Below are 17,630 nucleotides of genomic sequence, written 5' to 3'. Positions count from 1 at the left end.
GAACCACTGTGGTTTACAAAACAGTTCCCTGTGGGACTGGAAGGAAGAGGAAGCTCAAAGCTCCCCCCTTGGCGGGTTCTCCAATTTGCGTGCTCGAATGTTTTGCATTGGTGCGCGCTCCCGTTTCCGCGCCCCCGTGAATACTTGGTCACGTGGTCTTCCTGGACCCAATCAGCTAAGTGCAATAGGAGTTGAACGCGCGTTCCCGTCACTGGAGGAGAAGAGAGGGCAGAAGGCGGCAGAAAAGAAATATTTAGCAAATAACATCGCATCCCGTAAAACCACACAAGAAATTCAGCCAAAATGTCAGAGGAAAAGCCAAAGGTAAGACATATTGATTGAAGGACAGTACCAATTAATGTGATGATTAAAACAAAGCTCATGCCAACCTTCCTGAGATGTGCAATCTAAAATGGCCTGGTTTGCACGTTTCTCAGAATCGGCGCAGTGTTTGTTTCGCAAATGAATGACTGCCTGTATTGTGCATCATTTAAAGCTAAAATGGGCGTGCGCGGTGCATTTTTAAGGGCACATAGACGAGATTCGGTCACATAAAGACCCGACCCAAAAACTGCAAGCTGCAATCTTAGTTATGCAATGATTGTCATTTGCGGATTTTTCTTTGTCGAAAGGGGACCACGCTATGTCCGCAACGCAGTAAAAATGCCGCAACTGCAGCGGCGACACCGGTGCGCCAACAATGATGACGAATTAAACACAGAAAAGCGAGTCGGTGGTATTACTATTACTATTTAAATGCAACAACAGCGGCAAAAAAGCTAAGTGTAAAACGTTAGCCAATAGCCGGCAGCAGCAATGGGAAATTCAGCATCGCTCCTGAAGGCTGGTCTGGTGTGCAGCTAACCGGTTAGCCGGAAGCTAATCATGCTACCAGGTTAGCAAATGTGAGCGACTTGTGTTGTATTGATTACGTTCAGTCATTCCAGCCTGGCTAATGATCACATTGTATCGATGTGGTACCATAGGCGAGATGACAGGCAAACGTTGATCAACATAACAATTCTTGTACATTCTCTAATTGTGTAGACTTCTTGTAAATTAAGTAATGTTTAGATGTTTAGCAATTGAACTCTTGATTGCGTAAAATGAAACTAAATGGACCTTTATGGTTCATTTGGTTTCATTTTACTCGAGCTAAAGATCTATATGGGTTCATTTGGTTTACAACTCCATAATTTAGCTGGGGACCACCTGGAACCCCCCTCAAGGACCATTGGTGGTCCCCAGACCACTGGTTGAGAACCACTGGTATAAACTGAGATGATGTCTGTTCATACTCCATAGAAGAAGCCAAGGCATAAACCGAACAGATATTACGTTTACATACATTTTAACTAATAGTTATCAAGTACAGTTACGTTTTCGTATCTCATAATTTACTTTTGTGCATGTGGAATATCTCAAGCAATCAGCACCTAAGACCAGTTGTGGATGTGTTTTGATTTTCTTAGGAGGGAGTGAAAACTGAGAACGACCACATCAACCTGAAGGTTGCAGGTCAGGATGGGTCGGTGGTTCAGTTTAAAATCAAAAGGCACACACCTCTCAGCAAACTAATGAAGGCATACTGCGAACGACAGGTGAGTTGTCTCTCAGCAGTACCTGCTGAAGAACTCAATCCCAGCTCTTATAGTGGTTTACTTTGCTTTTTATGTACCAAGTAGGGTGGTCACAATGAACAGTGTTGCATGTTTATTCTCTTTTCTCCTGCAGGGTCTCTCAATAAGGCAGATCAGGTTCCGGTTCGATGGTCAGCCTATTAATGAGACGGATACACCTGCACAGGTAAGAGATGGTGTTCTTTACACAATCAGATTCACAATGGAAGTTGCAAGGCTAATCGCGGCTAGAGCCGCCTTCAATATCATTGTTCTCAGTTTGAATCTGTCAATTAGAAATGTAATGACTTCTGTGCCAAACAATTGTGCAGTGGTTAAGATGACCATGGCACTTGTTGACCCAGAACTGAATCCCATCACTACTAGTGATGTGTTGTTCACGAGTTATTCGTTCATAAGAATGAATCATGAACGATTAGTTAATTTCCTTAAACTGTTAAGTTCACGCTTTCGTTCATAACCCCGGTCCCCTTCCCCTAATAGCCCTCGGCGCACAGGCATGAGGGCAGGCTGTACATACAACGTAATAAAACGATCCCGCGTTTGTTTTTCACAGGACGATCGCGCTGTGAACGTGAACAAATCATTACCGTGAACGAAATGATTAGTTCACTGAAATGAACTGTTTTGCCGTCAATTACACCTTCCTTTCCTACTCCTCCCTTGTACTGTCTCCTTCTGTACTTTTGAGGGCGTGGGGTGGTTGTTGTCTGCATGTTTGAAATATTTATCATTTAAACGCCACAAAGGTATACTGATGAATCCCTGTATTCAACAGCTGGAGATGGAGGACGAAGACACCATAGATGTTTTCCAGCAGCAGACAGGCGGGCACTGCTAAGCCCCTCCCACCTCAGTGATGGCCACCTTCAGACCATGCCCCCAGCCACCTCAACTATCCCTCTCTCCTTCCCATTTCTCTTCTGAGCTTCTCTATCGTTATTATTTTCCTGTTTAATTATTATTTTCTTTCTTTCTTTTTTCATTATGTCAGGTGGGCGGTGGGTGGGGGCTCCTCAGTTTCAGTTGTTTATGTACTATCTCAGCCAGGACTGAACTTTCAGATGTGTGTAACAGTCAGTTGGCATATGCAATGCCAGTTGGTACCACAAGGTGGTGCTTTGTTTTGTTGTGCTTCTTCAGAGTGTGTACATTATATCTGATGTCACTTCCAATATATTCTCCAGGAATTAGAAAAAAATCCCATCAAACACGTGTATCCCCTTGTTCTGTCCGTGACATCAGCTGTGATGATGTCGGTCTCTTGAGTGTGCATACTTTCTATGACTCGTGTGATGTGCATATGGACTCTCATAGGGACATAGGGACCTACTCACAAAGCCAGACGTAGGAGCGGTTAGCATAGCTCAAAAACTATTCGGGCCAGGGCGACGTGTCAGAATAGCTTGGTTGCGAGATCAATTTTCCACACGCATATCCTAGGTTTTGTGTAGTTGCCTCAGAATGTCTTTTTCGCTAAGATCTTTGGAGGAAAGATACCTTGTCTACGAGAAGCGATCCAGAAACTCCAGGAGACAGAAGAGATGCTAACCGAGAAACAGGAATTTCTAGAGAAAAGGGAACACCAGGAACTGCTCACTGCAAAGAAGAAAAGCAAAAAGAAAGGAAGCACCACCTTGTGGTACCAACTAACATTACATATGCCAACTGACTGTTACCTGTGTCAAAGGTCTTTCGCTGGCCGACCGGGACGCTACTTCCTGTCAGCATCATGGGTTGCAAAATTGGATGACAACATCACAGCTTTTCTGGTTTGTCATTGGGTCGTCTGCTTCTCATACCAGTGAAAGCACAGTATCCTGTAAGCTATCACAGTTTTCATCCGTTGCGGGTCAAGTACGGGCCTTTGCCATTTGGTCCACGGTCACCGTCAGTTTTGACATGGAAATATTTTGAAATGGAAGCACTTCCCAAACTATGTTATTAGAAATCTTCCGTTTCAATGTGATTTTGTGTGCGGTTTGTTCACTTCTGAACGGTGACCGTGGCACTTGTCTTGTATTTTAATTCTCTTTGCATTTTTAGGTGCTTTTGCTGAACAGGTCTGCAAATTTTATATTGTTTTCCTTTTTCCTTTTATTATATGTAATATTACCCAGGGGATGTATTGCTTTGTGTACAGAACTTTCAGAATGGACACTAGATGTAACTGTCGTTGGGCCTGGACCAATACTCCAAAGACAAGCTCTCAACTTCATGTAATTTTATCAGTGTGAAAGCAAAGCAAGGTCACGCCATTGGAACACCAAGGCGGTGTCTTTCTCTGTATAGTAGTAATTTGCTTCCACTTCTCCCTGCCTCATTTATTAAGTGAAATCTAGTTTGTTTCACTTAAGTTGGAATAGCATGAGTGGAACAAATTGTGATTTCAGGTGTTAGTGGGTACCTACAGTACCAGGCTGATCTAGCATTTGTCTGAGAAAGGGGTGGGTGGGGTACGATAAGGGAAAGATTTTTTGACATACAATATGGGTATATGGAGTATGTCAGTATACTTGTTGGTGAAAGAAGTAAACAAAACATTGTGGGCTGTTTTAAGAATAAACTTGTTTTTCAACAACAGATCTGGTTTGTAATATTAATTTGTTAGAATGTCTCTCTGGCAGTGACAAAGTTGTCCAGTTTGTGTTGACATTTTGGAAGTGATGTTTGCTTTCTTGTTGCATTGTGGGAGGGAGGGAGGTGTACCCACTGAGCTGGGGAGATATTTGTTCTGTACCCACAGTTCTTATTTTATTGTTTCTCTACTGATTTGTACATTATTTGTTGTCTTTTACTACTGTATACAATAAATATAGTTTGCTACACAGGTCCCCTGTCACAAGCTTCTTAAGTGTGCATTTCTAAAAATTGCAAATTGTCAAATGTCCATGGTATGATAACTTTGTCCCCTCTGTCATTCTTGGCTTAAGTAAAGGTTATTTACTTTATTTGCCTTTAAAAATGTTTTAATTAAGTGAGAAAATTAAGTGTTAATTCATCCCAAGTAATTATTGCTCCTTGATTCTGATCGAATGACTTGAAATGAAGATGTTAATGGTTTAATCAACTTGCAGTTGACAGGCCTTTGACTTGTTTTGAAACTAAAACATGAATTGCTGCCTGGTTTTCTTACCTTTATGATATTGTGAAACCAATACACCCATCTTGCAACTTATCAGCTCTCAGAAGAGAATGTGTAGCAGACTTACGACAGGCAGGTGGTGCCAATGAGCTATGGTCATCTGAGTCAAAAACTTGAAAATTCACAAAGCCCTACCACAGAATAGTTGTTTAGTTTCAATTAAACTTTAGCGATGAGTCAATCAATGGCACCAATATTTTATTTCTGAACGATTTTGGTTAGAGAGAGATAATAGTTTGAGGTCCTGAAGGGGTACTTGACCTCAATGTATATCAAGATTGTTATTTTAAGATTTGTGAAAAGGAGGGATCTAAAACTTTTTGCAATAGAAAAGGGTGGCTTTAAGATTGTTTTGTAAGAAAGTTGAAGCATTAAATAACATTTTGAAATATGAATGATGGTACAGTCTCACCATAATGCTTGTCTCAGATACTCCAAATCTGGACATTAACATTTAGTCTCAGAATCTGATTGTATTGCCATTATTATTATCATCATCATCAGAATAGTGGAATAAATCTTGTGAATTGAAATGTTGTCAATCATCAAGGAGGATGATACATGAAAGAAGGAGTGGGTTAGGTTATCTACATAGACCTTTTGGATTAACAAAGTGGCCCATCTGTGAAACTACCAAGTGAAACAGCTGTTCTGATGTACCTAGAAGGAAGCATGATGGTGAATAGAGATACTGAAGAGGAAGAGCAAAGGGAGCACGATTGATCTGTGGCCAAGAAGAAAAAGAGTCATAGCATTTGCCTTTTAAATGTTCTAAAAATGTGGGAAATTGGGAAAACATTGCCCAAAATGTGGCAATATTTTCCCAAATATATGGAGATGACTGACGTCTGATATCATAGATGTTTGATGTCATAGACCACATGAGTGACACAATATGTCCATATATGGGCATTCCCAGATATGGGCTTAATATTGATGACATCAGGGATCTCCATATATGGGCATAAAAGGGACAAGGACAGAATTCATTTGCAAGTGTGACTTGCGTTGTTGCGACCGTAAGGTCGCAGTTTAGTTGCGACCGTCAGGGAGCAGTTTACTATGAAAACCTCCACCGGCCATCCGTCGGTCACACGTCACACCTTTGCCCTGCTCATATCTCTGCATCAGTATATAGGGCTTGTTTGTTTATTGTATGACATCACGCCACATCATCAGCTGTGGACTCTGTGATGTCATCGTATCGCATCAGTATATAGGGCTTGTTTGTTTATTGTATGACATCACGCCACATCATCAGCTGTGGACTCTGTGATGTCATCGTATCTCCATATATGGCCATCTCCGTATATGGAGATATAAGTCGTCCATGCCCAAGTATGGGCTGGTGAGGTCAGACTTTGTGTGATGCGTAGGTTATCTCCATATATGGAGATTCAACATTCCAGGCAATGCTCTCTTCCCTGGTGAGAATTGCCCCTTTATATAGGGCTTGTTTGTGTATTGTATGACATCACGCCACATCATCAGCTGTGGACTCTGTGATGTCATCGTATCTCCATATATGGCCATCTCCGTATATGGAGATATAAGTCGTCCATGCCCAAGTATGGGCTGGTGAGGTCAGACTTTGTGTGATGCGTAGGTTATCTCCATATATGGAGATTCAACATTCCAGGTGTAACTATGGCTACCCGTATGACGTGAGAGGTGGAGGTTGTGATATTTGTGGAGATAAGCGACCAACGGTCGCTTATCTCCCGATTAGGGAGTCTTACTGGTATGAAAACCTCCACCGGCCGTCCGTCGGTCACACGTGCGGTCGACCGCACGTCACACGTGCGGTCGACGTGTGATGAGGTCACGATGAGTCATCTATGCCCAAATATAGATTTCTAGGTCAGATGGCCCATAGAGTTTGTGATGTCAAACCTAGCAACCCAATATAAACAAACCTGATGTCAGACCTGAAGTATCCTTTTATACCCATATATGGAGATACAGAGATCTCCATATATGGGCATATTAGAAAGCCCATATATGGGCATATACGGATGACATCAGGGATATCCATATATGGGCATAAAAGGGACAAGGGCTTACAGTTAAGAGATCTCCATATATGGGCATATCAGAAAGCCCATATATGTTCATATACTGATGACATCAGGAATATCCATATATGGGCATAAAAGGGACAAGGACTTACAGTTAAGAGATCTCCATATATGGGCATAAAGGGACAAGGACTGTTACAGTAGATATAGAGATGTCCATATATGGGCATAAATGAACAAGGACTGACAAACACTGAGATCTCCATATAACCTATGGGAATATAAGGGACGAGGACTGTCAGCTTGTAGACCTATTTTCTAAATATTGTTGTACATTAAAAACTTGAAATGGGTCGTTCTGCATAGTACTTGGGATTTGTTGATGTAAATGTTCACATAGAGTGTAATAATTGGTAAAACAAACTTTTGGCCTATTTGTGGAGATAAGCGACCAACTTATCTCCCGATTAGGGAGTCTTACTGGTGTTAGTTGTTTAAGTTGGACAAAATATGTATTTTCCCATGGATGAGCTGGGATGAGGTGTCACACACTGTGACACACACATGGGCTTAATGATGACATCAGTAACCCTAACCCTAACCCTCCATACATGGGCATAAAAGGGACATGGACTGAATTCATTTGCAACATCATTGTGATGTCAGAACAGGTCAGCTATATCTTTCTGCTGAGCTGGGATGATATTGATGTCATCAAGGATCTCCATATATGGGCATGAAAGGGACAAGGACGTAATTCATTTGCAACATCAGAACAGGTCAGCTATATCCTTCTGCTGAGCTGGGATGAGGTGATTTAAGAACAGGTCAGCTATATTGTGATGTCAGAAGAGTGACAGACAGGATCTGGAGGCCAGCTTTCATACTACGGTTGCAACTATGGCATAGGATATCATGTTATCATGATGATTACTATCTACTATATACTGTCCCTGTCAGCAGCAATTTTTCTTTTAAAACTAGATGTACTTAATGTCAGATCTTTAGCAAACAAATCACTTTTAATTTACGATCTCATTACTAATTATATATTTGATTTAACTTTTTTTTCTTGCAGTGCAGCAGTCTTTTCACCCCATAATTTCAACTTTATGGACCTTGTCGTAGTTGATAAGAAAGGAGGTGGAGTAGTTTTCATATTTAATGACATATTCCAGTGCAAGCAGGTATTATTATTTCACATCTTAAATACCTTTCATGTGATGGTCACAGCCTTGCCGATTCCCTCTCCATCTGTGTCCTGTGTGTGTGTGTGTGTGTGTGTGTGTGTGTGTGTGTGTGTGTGTGTCCTGTGTGTGTGTGTGTGTGTGTGTGTGTGTGTGTGTGTGTGTGTGTGTGTGTGTCGTGCGTGCGTGCGTGCGTGCGTGCGTGCGTGTGTTCTTGTCCTGCCTACTTGCCTAGTCATCTGGATTCTCCACACCTGCCTCGAATAAGCTCCTCACCTCAGCCAGAGCTTCGACAAACCTGCTCCTATCTGATGGATACCATTCCTGCATTACAACATTTACTTTTGGGTAGATGTAAGTATTAAGTAGTGTAACAACAAGGAGAAATCATCGGTTATGCGTTATGCTGCTAGTTGTCAATCATGCATGCATGGATTGATAACAGTACTCAAAGTATTACCTTATTATGTTTAAATTGTGATGTCCTCACAGAGACTTTATTTTCTTTATTTCTAGACACAATTTGCCCTTGGCTCCATAGAGAACGAGTGGTCAAATGTTATATAATACAAAATAAGTGTTGGAGTAACTGGACATGCTTCAGTGAGGCATTGTATGAAAGTGGAGATAGGTAATAATAAATTGACTTTATATAACTTTATTTGAGGACTGTAATTGGCAACTATATTAGTATAATGATTACTAGATGTTGTGTGATTAATTATTACATGTCATGTCTAATGTGCTGTCATGTTAGTGTTTTATGTTCTTTCTCATTGGATGAACATATTGAATTTGAAACAGAAGGCTAAAAGCCAAAGTAGAAGTCAGTTGGTTAAAGTTGTAGAGAGTATAGAATTGACCATTTGTTGTCTACACCCTAGCTCCCCAGGCCAACTTGTAGCAGCGACAGGCACTACATAGTGCATTGCCCATGTAAAATTGACAGAATTACTGAATTGGGAATAGGAAAACAATCCATTTTGATTGTATTGTTTCCCACAATTACTTTTGTTAATAGTGTCATACATAAATATGTGTCAGTTGGATGCACGCACGCACGCACGCACGCACGCACGCACGCACGCACGCACGCACGCACACACACACACACACACACACACACACACACACACACACACACACACACACACACACACACCGTAGAGCTGCTCTTCATTCCCTCTGGCAGGACTGGTGGGAGGGATGATTGACAGGCCACTTTAGTGATTTGCATGGCTCCGGTATTTAAAAGGGGGTGTGTGTACGGGGGATTCTTCACACAGACAAATGGATTCCTCTCTAAGCACAGATGATCTGGGACTTTGCCTGTCTGCCTTGACCGCTATCTGAGTATCTGTCTGCATTAGGTGAAAAATAATTCAAGTTTGAAGTTTGACGCTTTGGTGAGTTACTTGTCTGGAGTTTCTTTTCTGGATTTGTTGAATCGGAAGCTACTTATGGGGATACTCTGGTCCAAGGATACCTCTACTGTGTATTTTTCCTAAAGACTCAGAGAGAGCGAGAGAGTGTGATTGATTGACAGAAACAGAGAGATCACCTTGATATGGAGGCATGAGGGCTAGTTGGCATCTGCATCAAAAAGGCAGTTTGTGATTGGCTGTGATGTCATCGGTGACGTTGGTGCTGCTTCTTCTCCTGGGGTCAAGGCTCACAGACACGGCCGGAGAGACATGGAGACACTGTACAGGTACAACTCTATTATTACTATTACACTGGGAAATCCCGACTGTATGAACAGTCAGGACAACAGAATTGCTGTGTATTCTATTCTATTCTATTCTATTCTATTCTATTGTATTTCTCACTCTTTTTGTCTGTCTCTGTCTGTCACACACACACACACACACACACACACACACACACACACACACACACACACACACACACACACACACACACACACACACACACACACACACACACACACACACACACACCTTTATCCACCAAACCTCATCCTGTCATTTCAGTAGTTGTGCTCATTTTAAGGTCGCTCATGTCGGGTTAATGATTGTTTAATGAATGGTTTGTGGTTTCATCTTAGAACCTTGGAAAGCCCTAGGGCTAACATTCCTTTGGATAACGTCAATTACATGACTGTGTTTACATTATACTACTGTATGTGTGGGTGTATGCAGGTGTACTGTATGTGCAACAGTTGTTCAAAATCAGCCTAACAGACATACTGTAGAATTCAACAAAAAATATCTATGAAAATAATACCAACATGGTTAGAAGTATCTAATGATCACTTTTTATCTGCAGTATCTAAGAGTTTCTGAATCTGCACTATTGCTTCCTTGTTACAAATAGGAGGCCTCCTTAATAACCCCAATCAACTCCTTATACAGTAGCAGCCCCGCCACCACCCAGGGCTATTTCTCACATACCAGGACAGTCCGGCACTAAAGGATGTGCTTATTCTAACTCGGTTATTTACTTGTAGTTGCAATTTCCATGTACTGCAGCAGTACTGTGTGGATGTATTCATTTACTATGGAATGGATTGAGTTGTAAAATAAAACATCCATCTTTCTGACCTCTTGATTAATGGCCTTCCAGATCTTCTCCCACTGGACCTTTTGTCCCATGTCCTCCCGAGGAACACCTCCAAACCCGTGCCAGGGGTGCATGTGATGCAGGTCGGAGGGGTGAGGGGGATACATTTCTCTCGCCCGCACACTTTCCTGAGCTTCCCCTCCTCTCAACTCCTAGTCAACTGTGATCTCTTCCCCCAAGAGTTCTCTATTGTAGTGACCCTGAAGGTCACTCGCATTGCGTCCAATGTAAGGATAAATTGCATCAAACTTTTCAGTTATTCCAATGGTTTTAAGGCCTCTATTGTCCTATCATCTAATGTCTTGTGTCTCGCAGAGAAACGAATACATCTTTTCTGTGGTGGAACAAAAAGCAGAGGAGAACAGAACTGCGGAGGCCAACGATCAAGAGGAGCAATGGAACAGGAACAAAGAGAAGGAGTCAAAAAATGAAGGAGACTGGAATGGAGAGAAAAAGGATGCAAGGCAGGGGGAGAAGGATAAGGATAGGGGACGGCTCCTCCTGGGGCTGAGGTTCTCGAAAAACCGCTTGCACATTCTCTTTAAAGATCACACAGGGGTCATAGAGCGGTGGGTATTTCGAGGCCTGCGATTGGCCGATAACCACTGGCACACGCTGGTCCTCGCCATTGCGGACGGCCATGCCAGGCTCACAGTGGACTGCAACTCACCGCTGGAAATGTGAGTTCCTTGCTCTTACTGCTGTTTATTTAACCGTGTCCCGTTTTATCATACCTCCCTCCTTCCATGTTGTCTCTCAGTATTGATTTCTCCCGGCTTTTCGTTTCATACCTCTTTCAAAAACATACTATCTTAGACCTGCTGTACCATCTTCAACCTTTCCCTTTAGGGTTAGTGGATCTTTCATCGCAGGGTGATGGCACAGATCCAAAATGCCTTATAGCCTATAGGCTCGTAATTTTTGGCTTGACAGTATTTGATAGATGGTGTTGGTGGTATGGTAGAAACACCCTCTGGCTTTTGGAAGGTATTGCCCTTGCACTGTGTAATCAATATACTGTAATAACACTCTTCTTAGCCTCTCATATGTACAAACAGAACAGTGGTGGAAGCTGTGTAGTCATTACTGAGGCTATTGACTGATTTGAAAGAGCAGGCACTCCCTTAAACAATGTTGAAGTAGCCTAATGATATGCTTGGTGGACAGGGCACCTTCTAGGACCTTCCCCTCTGACCTGAGCATTCAGAGAGCATCGTTCCACATCGGCAGCCGAGGGAGATGGAAAGGCCTTTTTTCAGTAAGAATGCACGCACGCACACACACGCTTGCGGGTGTACGGACACACACACACACACACACACACACACACACACACACACACACACACACACACACACACACACACACACACACACACACACACACACACACACACACACACACACACAGTCACACACACACACACACACACACACACACACACACACACACACACACACACACACACACACACACATACTGTACACACACACACACACATTCAGTTTGTAGCATCTGCAGTGTCTGTATAATAATAATAATCAGAACACGTATAACAATTGTTAAACAGCTTGTATAACTGATATAACATGTCCACCAATATCTATTGCATCACTCTACAGGGTCTAATTCGGCAGTTGGTGCTGGTGCCAGGTTGTGATGCCACCCCCCATGTGTGCCCGTCTTCCAATCCCAGTCTGACGGAGTTGTCAGTACCACCACTTCTCTCAGACCTCCCTGTCATTGAGAAGGAGTCTGGCATCAACCTGCCTTCGTATGGTAACCTGAACATACACTTACTTTTAAAGGCATACAACTCAATGCAATGAAACATGAGACATTAAGCTCATGTCTCTGCCCGTCTGTGTCCACGTCTTTTTCTTTTTGTCTGTCTACTTGACTTTATGCCTGCATACCTGTCTGTCTGTCTGTCTGTCTGTCTGTCTGTCTGTCTGTCTGTCTGTCTGTCTGTCTGTCTGTCTGTCTGTCTGTCTGTCTGTCTGTCTGTCTGTCTGTCTTTCTGTCTGTCTGTCTGTCTGTCTGTCTGTATATTTATCTATCTCTCTATCTATCATGATGTCAGAGGCTGAAGTCCAAATATCAGTGGGGTTGGATCGTTTGTGCACAGATACACTACAAGGCAAGTTGTGGTTCAACCCTGTCAGAAAAGGCCTTTACCTATGTGATGGTACATCCTGGATCCCTATGCTGGAAGGTGAGAACCAAATTGAGATCAGTGATCCACCAACCACCCACTCATCCACACTATTCAAAATGACAATTATTTGCCTGCAAAGTTTATGTATGAGCAACAGGGTGTCTCCATTGTTTGCTAAAAGATTTACCAGCTAATTTGCATAAACTATTTTCTTGTCTAACATTACAATATACTTCTTTACTCAATCTCCCCAATCAGAACATAAGCGGCTGGACTATGTCTTGGAGCATCAGGTCCTTACCACCAGTTCAGAGACGAATGATGTTGAGGTATATCAACAATGAAATTACAATTCATTTTAGGCATTTAGCAGATGTTCTTATCCAGAGCTATATTATCCTCAGAAAAAAAGAAAGGGTATGGAGTGCTTGGAAGTCCCAAAAAGTATAACGAAGGTGCCCTTGGTATATTGTTTCTATCAAAATGGGTGCCTGTTTTCAAGTCCAAAACCAGAAATGTACTTACAGGTCATGTCATGGACAAGCTTATGAATTGTAAGAGCCATCACAAGCTTGTTCCCATCCCATGTTCAGGTGTTCCAGGTACCTGGTGTGGGTCTGATGGCTGCCATGGCTCACCGTTCCCCGGCCACTGGCTCTGCCATCTATGTATGGAGCCACACAGGCTTCCAGCTGTACCAGAATATCAGCACCTATGGAGCCCTGGCTTGGAGACACTTCCGCATGGGCAAGAAGGTATGACAGAAATCGGTGTTAAAACAGAAATGGGATAATGAAAGTGGCATGATGCTTTGGGTGCCTGGTGGCACAGCCAGTTATTGCGCCAAGCATAAAGCATAAAGCATAATGTACGAACTCCCTACCCGTAGTTGTCAATCAACCGGTTTCCTACTGAAAACCATGGCCGCAGATCTAGAGATGCTGATCCTCATCCCAGCCTCTTCACACAAACCGATACAGTGAGAGCTGGTGATCATACCACATAATCTGCAAAAAGCAGTGATGCAATCAGTTCACCGAGCTGTAAACCCTTTCCTCCACAACTGATAATACTCATAATACTGTAAATGCACAGCCAACAGTGATGCATGGATTACAAATTTATCAGAAATGTAATTCCAGTGTGGTCCTCATTTAAAAGACAAGTTATATATAATATTGTATATTGTGTATTCTAATCTAGGTGTTTTTAGTGGTATCTAACTCTGGAGGAGGCTCAGAGAAGGAAGGTGAAGAAGAGGTCTCTGTGATTTACAAGTGGAGCAAGAGGAGAAAACGTTTTGTGCGATACCAAACCCTGCGGACCCACTGTGCACGGGACTGGGAAGCCTTTGACATCAACGGACATGCCTACCTTGCTGTAGCCAATCACAGACAAGGTAAAAACACTTTTATATTTCTCTATCTCTTGTGCAAATTATTCATTCATTAATGATCAAACAACTATTGAATTCTCAAATTCCTGAATTACCTCACTAAGGTTTTTACTCTCTATTCCAAAATTGGTCCTTCAGGTGACAGTAATCACACCATAGATAGCGTGGTGTATAAGTGGAACAGAGGAACAATGTATTTTGAGGTTCATCAGATGCTGCAGACCTCAGGGGCCTATGACTGGGAATTCTTCACTGTTGGACCATACCATTTCCTGGTGGTTGCGAATGCCTTTGATGGAGTGACCACTCATGTAGACTCTGTCATCTATGTGTGGGTCAATGGAAGCTTCCAAGTGTTTCAGACAGTCAAGGTGTGTGGTGGGCTGCGTGGGCAGAAAATATAAATATAGTGATTGATTATGCTTATAGGATAGTGTACCAAATTGTAGGGGTCGAATTGGGTGAGTAAAAAGGTCAAACATTTCAGATGATTGTTGTGAGTTGTGATTCATAGACAATAATAGAAGATTTAGAAGTATGTGTGGGATGTAATGTTAATCCATAATGTTGCGTTCTGCTGGATCATTTGCATTCCATTGATGTGTTCAAGAGCTTCAGTTTCCTTTGATAAGATCCTTATCTTAGAGATGAGTATGAACAACCAGCTTGTCTGTGCAAGAAGAAGGAAGGGAATAAAAGATGGGGATAGATAAAAGTGTGTGTGTGTGTGTGTGTGTGTGTGTGTGTGTGTGTGTGTGTGTGTGTGTGTGTGTGTGTGTGTGTGTGTGTGTGTGTGTGTGTGTGTGTGTGTGTGTGTGTGTGTGTGTGTGTCTGTGCGCGTATGCGCGCGCGTGCGTGTGCGCGTGTGTGTGTGTCAGAGAGAGAGAGAGAGGGACAGACGAAGAAAAAAGGCAGAGGAAGGGGGTGCGACAATAGATTTCAGACCAAAAATAGAGCATGTGGTTTAGCTTTTATTTGGTTGAGAGATAGAGAGCTTTGACCTGTAACTGATAGTGAATCACACATTTGACTCTAGCCACATTTGAGGTGAGTGTGCTGACACATTGATAGACACATGAAAAGCCACATTCAGGGGAACTCCATAGTTGGATATGAGACTTGCATGAACACCTTGAGGCGATAAGAATATGAATCACCTGAAATCATTAAAAAGTGAACCTTCTGAAAATGCAGAAGTAGTCTGACAGTTTAACTCATTTTGCACTTTTTATGCTGTAAATGTCTCACATCCCCCCCTTGCTGCTGCACATTCAAGCATGTCATACAAGGTTCATACTGTTTTTTTACTCTACCACACCTCTATCCACACACACTTCTCCATTTCTCCATTGACTTTAATTCAAATGTTACATCTTCCCAAATATGGAGATGACTGACATCATAGATGTCTGACGTCATAGACCATGGGACTAACACATTAGTACATAAATGGGAATTCCAAGATATGGGCTTAATATTGACGACATCAGGGATCTCCATATATAGGGACAAGGGGCATTAAAGGAACAAGGACTGACTCAAATATCTCCATATATGGCTATTAATTTATTAGTGAATAACTTTTCCCCATTGACTTGAATGGGGAAAATACTGATGGTATGACGGATTTCATTTTCAAGTGTGACTCGCTTCACGGCAACATGCAATTTCCAATTGCATCTTTCTAGTTTTATATTCTCTCTCTTCACATAGACATTCTGTGCCACGGACTGGGAGATGTTCCAAATTGGCAATAGAGTCTTCTTGGTCGTTGCCAATGGAGACAGACTCCATGGTAATGGGCCGAGTCGATATGCCATCAACTCCACCATCTATGAGCTGGATATGAATGGACAGATGTTTGTCCGCTTCCAGGACATTGTCACCTACAGGTACAATTTCACCTGTCATATAGTCCAGGTGCACACACACACACACACACACACACACACACACACACACACACACACACACACACACACACACACACACACACACACACTGGCAGTGGCAGATGTAACGTGTATGTTATACATCCTGGGAGAATACTTTATCTACAGTAACTACGGTATACAGAGTGTCTTTAGTATATATTGAAAAAGTTACAGCATATTATTTACATGTCTGCCTACACTAATCTCATCTCATCTCATCTATCTCTCTAGTGCAGTGGACTGGGAATTCTTCAGCCTGGAGGATGAGCATTTCTTGGTTGTTGCCAATTCCTTTGATGGAGAATCCTACTCTTTAAACAGCATTCTGTACAGGTACCGATCTCATACACATAACAACAAATAACTATCCCTAATGTGAAACAGTAGACTGAAAGCCTTTATTGTTACACGTACCGTAGGCCTACATTGGGGCAATGTTGCATAGCTTTGGGATGTTTGGTTTAGACCAGGAGTTCACCACCACATTCTAGTGGATTTATTTTCATTCTGAAGTAGTACTCATGTCATGAAAACATACTAATTTAAAAGTACTAATTTAATTAATTAAAACATGTGAGTATTCACGTCATAAGAGAGAACCAACAGGAACAGATCAACACTCTATTTAGGCCAGGTATCAAGGTCAAAGCCAATAAATACATGTATAGCTTTGATTTATGGGAACCATCTCTCTTCTATTGTCAGGTGGCAGGGATACGAAGGATTTGTTCCTGTTCACTGGCTCCCAACTATTGGATGTAGCGACTGGGAGTTTTTCACCTCTGAAGGGGAATCTTACTTGATTTACTCTAGTGCCAAAGCAGCTCTCTCCAAGGTGTTCAGACTAAAAACTCATTAGAAGAAAATAATGTACTTGTGCTTTTGTGTGTGTGTGTGTGTGTGTGTGTGTGTGTGTGTGTGTGTGTGTGTGTTCGTGCGTGTGTGTGGGTGGGTGGGTGTGTGTGTGTGTGTGTGTGTGTGTGTGTGTGTGTGTGTGTGTAATTTTGTGTGTGTGTGTGTGTGTGTGTGTGTGTGTGTGTGTGTGCGTGCGTGCGCATGCGTGCGTGCATGAGGGCGCAAGAGAGCGTGCCCATTGGTTACATTTGTACACTCTCAGATTTAAATTAACAGTCATTTTACAGTGTGTCTTTGTTTATATTCTAGGCTATCAACTATTGTACCTCAGTTCAAAAGAGTAGGCTATGCTATATTTGATGTTGCAAGAATCTGTTATATGTGTGTTATTAACATAATATCTATAAGATTTTTATATTCATTCTTATCTCCATATTTGTTTCTGAATGACAAACTAATTTATTGAAACAAAATAAACGATTTACAAAAAACCTTATTTGTCAAGTGAATGAAGCCTGAAACCTTATGACCCCAATACCCAAATAAGCTTGTTTTGGGCATAATACTACAAGTTCCATGAGGCATACAAAAGATACGAGAGGTCTTGGGGTATGTAGTTTTCTTTTTATCAAGCGAAATAAAACCGAAACCGAGCCTAGCCTATGCTAGAGACTACAACTACCACAACCCACCGCGCTACCGTCTGCCTGCCTG

The 17,630-nt window shown here is 42.2% G+C and overlaps 2 protein-coding genes across 2 annotated transcripts; both read left to right on the top strand.

The window, feature by feature from the left end:
* Window positions 1–194: 194 nt before the first annotated feature.
* sumo3a (small ubiquitin like modifier 3a) lies at window positions 195–4,416 on the top strand. The gene is made up of 4 exons (XM_080750121.1): window positions 195–324; window positions 1,473–1,601; window positions 1,735–1,806; window positions 2,419–4,416. Exons 1-4 carry the CDS (start codon window positions 304–306, stop codon window positions 2,479–2,481), a joined length of 285 nt encoding a protein of 94 aa, XP_080606247.1. The 5' UTR covers window positions 195–303; the 3' UTR covers window positions 2,482–4,416.
* Window positions 4,417–9,616: 5,200 nt separating this feature from the next.
* On the top strand, window positions 9,617–16,920 carry tspeara (thrombospondin-type laminin G domain and EAR repeats a; the record flags this gene model as incomplete). Its single annotated transcript, XM_080750977.1, has 13 exons — window positions 9,617–9,701; window positions 10,577–10,800; window positions 10,889–11,253; window positions 11,741–11,831; window positions 12,196–12,352; window positions 12,657–12,788; window positions 12,990–13,060; window positions 13,325–13,486; window positions 13,935–14,130; window positions 14,266–14,498; window positions 15,841–16,019; window positions 16,293–16,394; window positions 16,767–16,920. 13 exons carry the CDS (start codon window positions 9,617–9,619, stop codon window positions 16,918–16,920), a joined length of 2,151 nt encoding a protein of 716 aa, XP_080607103.1.
* Window positions 16,921–17,630: the final 710 nt, after the last annotated feature.

Source organism: Nannobrachium achirus, assembly GCF_963921795.1.
Source record: "Nannobrachium achirus genome assembly, chromosome: 20".
In the NCBI taxonomy this organism is placed as follows: Eukaryota; Metazoa; Chordata; class Actinopteri; order Myctophiformes; family Myctophidae; genus Nannobrachium; species Nannobrachium achirus.
The sequence above is the reverse complement of the archived record's forward strand: the minus strand, read 5'-3'. Positions and strand labels throughout refer to the sequence as shown.

Coding starts and splice junctions, on each gene's coding strand:
- sumo3a (XM_080750121.1), top strand. CDS start 304: ATGTCAGAGGAAAAGCCAAAG. Junction 325..1,472: donor TGTCAGAGGAAAAGCCAAAG/GTAAGACATATT, acceptor TGATTTTCTTAG/GAGGGAGTGAAAACTGAGAA. Junction 1,807..2,418: donor AGACGGATACACCTGCACAG/GTAAGAGATGGT, acceptor TGTATTCAACAG/CTGGAGATGGAGGACGAAGA.